An 8793-nucleotide genomic window follows, 5' to 3' on the forward strand; every position below is an offset into this window, starting at 1 on the left:
CAAACTTGTCAATAAACAGTCTGTCATTCTGATTACACTGAATTTGGATTTAAAAAAGATAAACAATCACTTATCAGTTTATTTGAAACTGCAAACTCTGAAACAAAATGGGATCTTTCAACATTACTCTGAGTAGTCTTGATATTCAGTTGCTTTTATTCAAGCGTTTTTAATATGGCCGAACTTGTTTCTATGTATCGGACGCAAAGACAGCAGAACATTGACAGAAATCTCACATCAAAAGACCATACGTATCACTTTTAAGTTGATGAAATCATCAACCATGAGTTTATTTCAACAGTGGCATAATTCATTCATAAAATAAGGGCAATATATACAGACTTGATCATTAGGTCAAATAATGACTTGCACTTTCTGAAGATTTAAATTAAATATATTAGCTATAGGGGAACAACAAAGTAACAGTGTATATGGGAATTACAATAAAAGCAAAGCAAACTATTACAATCATGTGTCTGAATCATGTTTAAAACAACCACCACGATCCACATTTTGGGATACGGCGCCTTCACGTCAATTCTTTTAAGTCCTGCTTGCAAGAGAGTGAGGCTCTGATGACGATTTCAGCTGGTTGTTAGTCCATTTAAATCAACTATATTTCCAGTTGGGTCGACTTGGATCCAGTTAGAGGAAAAGCACAGGCTCCAGGGATCTGAGTCTGACTTATAGGCTGCTGCTTTACTCCAAAACTCACACAGGAAAAAGGACGACGACAATGACGCTGCTTCAATTTCAACAAGTAATCAAAGCCACGTTCAATATCCTCCAGAACCCCACCACTGGCAACTTGTCTAAAATGTAGTGTTCTGCCATAGAGTTACTATTGTTTTATGGAATGTCATATTTTTCCCCTTATGTCTTGTGAGCTCCTCAAGCAGGTGGGGGACAAAAACATTGTCCCCAATGACCTGGACCAACCCAGAACTAATCACATGACATTGTTGACCAGCTACAGGGTAAAGTGTATTGGTGACCAGCCAGTATTGTCAATCATAGAGCTTCATTTGGTCGTGCATCCATTATTTTGTTCATCTGAACAAACCAAATTAAAACTTTTGGGTCTTAGTCCTCCCAGCGTTACAGAACAGTTCAACTGCGGGTTGAAGAAATCCATATTTGACTTGTGTGGCGAGGCAACGCCTGTAAAACCATCAGCAGCCTATAAACCAGACACCACCAGCCCAAACCTTCACAGTGTGCACCTCCCCCTGCTCAGCAAAGGGAACAAGTCCTTTGATCTTGGAGCCGCGGTGCTCTGAAGCCAGTCTCATTGATTCAAGGAGGTCCAGTTCTTCATTGAGAGTTGAAACAGGAAATATTTAACACATTACCGTAGAAGTCCCATATGCAACACAAGTAGTTTAGGAGGGATGCTACTGCTAAAGGCAAAAAAAAGGGGGGGGGGGGGGTTCCTCACAGATATAAGTGCCTTAACTAGAAAAGAAAGGCATGTTTTAGGGATTCAGTAACTTGGAGGGCTCGGGGAGTACGAACAGTGAATGGCCCCCAGACATCTCACTATAACTTGATGAGAGAGGAATTACAGGCAGCACAAACAAACACAGTCTCTCTCTGGGCCTCTGGAGCTGAAGAAGAGAGAACAATGAGAGAATATGATCAGAAGTCAACACACAGAGTAAGAGAAACCGAGACAAGGTAATGCAACTTTGTTAGTCCAAAAATAAAATGTGCAAATGAGTCAGTTTTCTCACCTGTTGCCCCATGACAAGACCTCAGCACCTTGAAGGAACAGCAACGGGAACAGAAGCTGTTGCACAGTTACTGCAGCTCCTCTGTAATACAAAGAGTAAATTGCATTGAAGCTCATGACAACAGAATAGGATGATGCCTAAATATATCTGTATCTGTTGTCACACGTTCTCAGTCTCACCCTTTTCTTCAGCACAGAGAAGACCGCGTTGCAGTTAGAACAGTTGCCTTTGGATAAAAACACAAGGAGATGAATAGTATTGTGAAAAACTAAATGAAACGCACCTGTTCAGGGCAGCGATTTGAGACTGACCTCAAGACAGCTTCTTCTTTAATCACTGAGCTAAATAAACCAGTGGATGAGTCAGAGCAGACTGACCTGTGCTGGTGGTGGGGTAGCGTTTACGCAGTTTCTCCGTCAGTTTAGACACTTTGCTGCGTATTGGTTCGTTGCGGCTCAAGAGACCATTTTCAGAGACGGTGTCATACTCAGGAGCTCCAAGAGGCCCATCATCATCCTCCTGGGGGAGAGGGAGTGTGGAGGGGGACAAAGAAAAATGCAGTCAGACACTGTGTAATCTGGAATGTGTCTTTTGGAGTATGACAACCTGGCCAAGGAACCGAGCCAAACTCAGCGGTAGGGAGAAATGGAGAGAAAATTCATTGTGAATTGACAGATAGATGTTTGGCAAATAAATCAAGCAGGGTGATGAGAAGTACTAAGGCCACTAGTGAGATAGACAAAAGTGGAAAACACTTGTATCTAAATGGAAATATACATGCATGTTTATATGGCTGCACTTGAACATAAAGACACCAAACCCCCAAAAGAGTTGAGAGAAAAACAATTAGTATCCTGATATCCTCCTAATGCTGACCACAAAGATAAAAGAAGCATTGTCTATACCTCTATAATGGGAACAAATATAGTGATTTTGTTTAGTTGACAAGGACATTGTATTATTGCAGATGTTAGGCCTTGTGTAATTTATGTTCATCCGGTAGCGTTTTCACCATCTATTAGTGGAATTGTCCTTTTTGTACCGTTATGGTTACAGACTCTCTCCACCTCCCTACACTCACATTTTAAATAACATTGAAGATCAGTTTTACTGATACCCTTATCTTTTTCTTCTGCTTATTCTCTACAGAATCGTGATAACGTCCTTATGAATTATTTTGACCACTATAATCGTGGAGTGAGAATCTAATATAGAGACCGGCCTTGCTCAATATACCAACCAAAATGTATACCTCCATCTACCGACATGTTTCCAATATAAGACTCAACAATGTCCCTCCCCCACTTTCTGGAAACTAATAAGCTAATATCAGGTTGGTACCCATCCTCATCCAATGAAAAGCCCCGCTATGACTTTGTAGGAGTAAGAGAAACAAGCCGGGCTTTTAGGGGACAGGATCACTTGTTTCTGCTTCCTGTGTGTTGAACAGTAGGGAGCCAGTTTGAAAACGGCAACATCTGAAACGTACAGTCTGCTAATCAGAAACTCTAAAATATATATATGCTGTTTTGCAGAAACTCTTTCAGATGTTGTTATTTAATAAAGGGTATGCTACTATGTTTAAAACGCTTGTCCATAACATGCTTTCAATCAAAACACACAAACACTGAAACACATTAATGAGTCCATCTTTCTGAGATTTCACTCGTGCAAAACATCTCATGAACAATGACATTCATGCAGACTAGAAATGAATGAGCACTCTGTACGATGGGATTACTGGAGACAACAATTATGGGCCTGTAATTCTAGAGTTACTATCACTATCACATAACTCATGCTAAGGGAACAGCACACAGACAGATGGATGGACTATGAATCTACTTACCACTAAGACCAGAGGGGTTTCCTTATCAGGAAGCAGAACAACACAGGAGAAAAATGTTACCCACAAACACTGCTAATATTCAGTGTGATGACACAGGCTCATACCGTGAGAACCATGCTTCAAAAAGCAAAGCAAGAACTACACCACAAGGTCACCTCACACAAGGTTACTGCACATGAAGTCGTTGTTCATGTGTCAAGTAGTTTCTTTAGTGCGAGTTCAGGGGGTGGGGGGGGTGGGGGGGGGGGGGGGGGGGGGGGGGGGGGGGGGGGACTCACATGCAGGGACACCGAAGGTTCCTGAGTGCAGAGGACAGCAGAGGAAAAACAGGACAAACATAATGATTGGAGGATTTTGTTACACACAATCATGGCCAGCTCCAACAATTGTGATTGAGTTTTTTCCTTAAATTTACCAGCTACGTTTATCATACAGCGGCTAATATAACAAGAGATATTATAGATGCCATGTTGTTAATTTCCCGAGGGCGGTCGACTGATTGATGTGTTGAATTACAGATCTATAAAAATGTTTTTTAGACACAGAATCACATAAAAAAACACTTAAAATCTTGTGTTTACTAGATATGTGCTCATGAGTTTCTTGGAAATAATTTTTAGTAGACTGAGACCAGAAACAACCAGCTAGTCGACTAAGAGGGGGAAGCCCTACATTTACCCATCAAAGCTGCTCCAACAAAGCAAGGGGTTTACAGATTTATGGAATAAAACAAACTGTGATAAGAAAATGTTGTAGAAAAGTGTACAATTAGGTTAGAGTAGTAGTTACCTCAATGGCATCCTTAAATTCATCATCAGGCTCTGCCTCCTCAGCTTCCTCCACGCTGCCAGGAGACAGGTCCTGTTATCAAACACAGACACACACATGAATATGTAAATTTGGGGCTAATGGTCCCAGGATCAGCATCTTGCACAGCAGTCGTGATATAACTGACGGATTTGCATTTTTCTTACAGGATAAATACATTCAGAGCAGGAGATTAAGTGGATAAGAAGCTTACAGCCACGGCTGGTATTAATGTAAATCACAAACTCTAAATCCTTCAGTATTAAAAACCTACAAACACTATCTCACTCTCACCTCCAGACTAGTTGGTGTGGGGGTCCTGTCCAACAAGTGGCCGGGTCCGCGTTCGGCACACTTTCCCTCTGAGGCCTGGCCCATGTGGAGCAGGTTCCTAAGGTCCAACAACACTGGAACCACAAGAGAAACTTTAGTTAGTTAGTTAGTTAGTTAGTGTGAGTGTGAGTGTGAGTGTGTGTGTGTTGAGCCTTGCTCCCTCCAGACAGGATGAACTAACCTCTGCAGAAGTCCCTGTTCCACAGGAAGATGGCGCTGTTGAGCACAGCGAGCACCCAGCCCAGAGGAGTGATGTAGAGCAGGCACACCAATGTTAACATCCCTCCATAGAACCTAGAAGGAGATACTAGAAATGTCAGGTCACACTTACACATATTACACCATATAAGAGACACGACATTCTACATTTAATAGGTTTACAGTAGCACTGATCTAGGCTTGCATAAGACGGCATTTAAATTTAACAAGATATATTCCACCATTTCAAATCACATACTACAGCGCAGAGCACAATTAAGTAACATTAAGTTACTGCGTGGAATGTTCTCGTTCTTAAAAAGGGATAGTTTGGTTAGAATATTTTCACTACTGTCTGTTTCTCTAAACTGGGAGCGTGCCGACTGTCATCTACTGTTGACTGACTCTGGACCAGTACCTCACACAACCCACTTTAAAAAACATCCAAACTATGCTTTAAAACTGAAATAACTATAAAACAAATGTACAAGTTAATTGACAATATTACCTAATTTGATTGGAGACTATCACAAAATGCTAATTTTGTACGATTAGTTTGTGCTACTAAGTCAATGTTAATGTGGTGGCTGACGACATCAGCTCAGAGACAAAGAATAACTGATCTGTTAGGAGGAAGTCCATGAGCAGACCATCAATAGTGATCAATGGCTCGCCTGTTGAGTGATGTCTACTCAACTACAGGTGATAGTGTGTGTGTGTGTGCGTGTGTGTGTGTGTGTGTGTGTTGTGTGTGTGTGCGTGCGTGTGTGTGTGTACCTTGAAGACTTGGTGTGATTGTCCCAGTACAGGACCTTGTAAAAAGTTTCTGCTGACAGGCAGGCAGAGGACAGCAGGTCATCCATGTGCTTCAACCTGGTGAAGACAACCAACACTGTGAGAAGAAAGATATGAATGAACAAACACTGTGAACAATTGGCACAGAGACTTACATCACCAGGGTACAAGCAACAGTTTGTAAACCTGTTCCAAAAACAGCAGCTGCTTGATATTGACATTATCAGCAAGTCGATTTACTTTTAAATGCTATAAAACCAAGAGAACACGCTTTAAAAAAAAAAAGTTTAACTTATTATTGTGAGCAATGCTGCCGTAATCCTATAATTTCCCCACTGAGGGACTAATAAAGGATTATCTTATTTTATCTTATCTTATAAAAAGGTATCTGTGGGGGGTTTGTGACCACAAGCGGAGCTGTAGGGCAATGTTTTAATGATTAGGGACCCATTGTTATCAAACACAGATTCACACACACGAACACTAAAATGCTAATTTTGGTCTGATGTTGTTGGTTTTTTAAAAATGGGACTTTACAAATGTTTTATGACGTAAGAAAATAATAAAACAAGTTTGTAAGGCCTTAAGGATACTCATTATTATGTGTTTGGTGAGAAACAGTGATTTATGTATGTAAATATTATTTTTTTACAATGAAAACTCTTAATTAATGGAATAGTCAGTCAATCAAAAGAAGTAGTAGCTGCTAGTAACAGTCTATATTTTCTGACATTTTATAGACTCGGAAAATGAATGTAATCATCGGTTAGCCTTGCAGCACACAACCCCATCCCCTGCAGTGTCTGTCTTACAGGTCTTTGACTTCCAGCATAGCTTCCTGTTTGGTGAGATGTACTGTCTCCAGGTCCCCTGCGGTGCACAGCGTGATAGCGCCTCCTGTGGAGCTCAGAATCTGAGGCTCTTCCCCCACAACCTGTCCTGCAGGTAACCCAAGGCCGCAGGCGTTGCCACCGCCACCACACCCACTGTAATCCAACCCACTAATACCAGAGAGGCAGACACAGCAGTAAGTTAATAAATGATTCAAGTGTCTTATAAAACATCAAGCAAAAGATAGATATTAATGCCTACATCCTCATCTTACCTTCATTAACAGTGCAGAAGAAGACATTGAGGAACATACAGACAAGCAGAGAGCACAGTGGCATCTTCCATCTGAGGGATAAAAAAAAAAGATGACGTAAAGATGACGTAAATGTGGCTTCCTGCCATTGCTACACAAGGCTAAACACCATTATATCATATGGGCCAAAAGCCATCATATTCTATGATGCTCAAGCAGGTCACAGACAAACATACACACCCAAGCAGGAAGCGGGTCAGCTCCACTGCATCTGCAGCTGGTTCTAGAAACAGAGCCATTCTCTTATAGGACACAACCATGTTGAAGAGGTCAAAGTTTGGCGTACACCGCGGGCTCCCCAACTCAGAGGCATCTGGAGAACCGAGGGTCTCTTTAGATAAAGTGTGTGCCAGCTCCCCCACTTCCCCTACACCGTGTGAGGGGTCCTGGGACACGCCATGCATAGCCATCCCTGTACAGAGTGAGGAAATGAAAGCAGGCAGGGATCAGAAGATGAATCGACAGTGAAAGGACAAAGATATTAATCACTAGCTAATGTCACAAGCCCTGTCTTGTCAGAGATATTTCACAATGTTGTCCCAATGAGACTGGCAGAGCGGACACGTCGATATTGAACCTGTCGGTTCAGAAGCTTGGAAGTACGGAGACAGTTGGCTGGTCCCCTAATGGTCATAACAGCAGGTGGAGATGCTGTGGCCTGAGTGTGTGTCAGCTGAGAGACAAGAGCTGACAGTTCACATAACCAAAAGCATGCGTCTCTTTATAAGAAAACATAAATGGAGTGGAAACCAGCTTGAGGTTGTGGTTTGGTGCGTCCCCACAGCACACATCTGAACACACCCACCAGAGGTGCTTAAAACTTTCAACCGGAAAGGCAAATTAGATTTTCAAAATGTTAAATTACTCTTTTCAGCAATGGATGGTATTGTTGTGCTTCTTTTTTTAAATGTGTATATTAATTATAAATGTGCTTACGGCCAAACACATATTTAATGAAGAATTAAAGCAATTGTAAAAATCTTTTTACAAAAAGGTATTATTTATCAAAAAGCTCACAGGACTGTTTTGTGTCAATAAGGAGTTAAATATTAACGGTTAAATATGTTTTTAACGTTGCAATGCTTTGAGTTCTTCTAACAGCACCATTGACTAGAAAAGTGCATTTCGTTTTAAATGGCAAGCTGATCTCTACAAAGTGCCCACACCATCAGGTGCCTAAAGTAATAATCACATGCACTTTTAATTGAGTGCTTTGTTTCCAACACAAGTTGTCATAGCCTGAGACAGGATGTGTGTTTGTTTGGTGAGCAGCACCTTAAATCAGCGCTCACTGCTGTGGCCTGCGAGACGCGGTCCAACAGGAAAGTTCACTTGGCTCGCTGATGTTGTTGTTGTTGTTGTTACCTCTGCCAATATCATCCGCGGGGTAAGAAGAAGACAACATACCACGAGCTGCGTGTCCAACAGCAGCCAACTCGAGAAGCAGCAGCAGCAGCTCAGGCGAAACTAGCGAGCTCCTCCGACATCGTCAGCCTGGAGGAAGGAAGAGCCTCCAAATTCAACCGGCCCGGTCAACATGGCAGCACCCTGCCCTGCTGCGTGAACATTAACCTGCAGTGTATATGTAACTGTGCGGTTGGTGAAGCAGATGTCTGTTGTTTGGCTACTTGTCCTAGCTGGCTTTGTTAGCTCCGTCCTGTTCCGAGAACGTCCGCTTCCTCGTTTAATCCAGGCCGAGCAATCGAGAGCAGAAAGAAAAAGGCAGATGTCCGAAACAGTCGATCACAGAGTAAGGCGATCTAACGGATGTGGGGTTTCATAAACTGATTGTAAACTAAGTGTGGAGGATGTATGTATATATTATGTAGAACATTAATTAAGTGGCTGTCCAAAGGCGTTATGTAAATCTACTTGGAACATTTTCTATTTAGAATATTAATTTTGAGTCTGATGTGCCTTTTTTTTTCTCATTT

General features: G+C 41.9%; 1 protein-coding gene across 1 annotated transcript; it reads right to left on the reverse strand.

Annotated features, from left to right (window-relative positions):
- Positions 1-254: 254 nt before the first annotated feature.
- zfyve27 (zinc finger, FYVE domain containing 27) lies at positions 255-8550 on the reverse strand. The gene is given in 15 exon segments (XM_034534421.1): positions 255-1607; positions 1734-1793; positions 1796-1814; positions 1913-1959; positions 2111-2252; positions 4372-4443; positions 4684-4796; positions 4904-5016; positions 5698-5793; positions 6528-6583; positions 6585-6647; positions 6649-6716; positions 6821-6891; positions 7040-7271; positions 8267-8550. Coding segments are annotated over 14 exon segments (1218 nt in total). The 5' UTR covers positions 7270-7271; positions 8267-8550; the 3' UTR covers positions 255-1539.
- Between the last annotated feature and the right edge of the window lie 243 nt (positions 8551-8793).

This window comes from Cyclopterus lumpus, chromosome 1 (assembly GCF_009769545.1).
Source record: "Cyclopterus lumpus isolate fCycLum1 chromosome 1, fCycLum1.pri, whole genome shotgun sequence".
Lineage (NCBI taxonomy): Eukaryota > Metazoa > Chordata > Actinopteri > Perciformes > Cyclopteridae > Cyclopterus > Cyclopterus lumpus.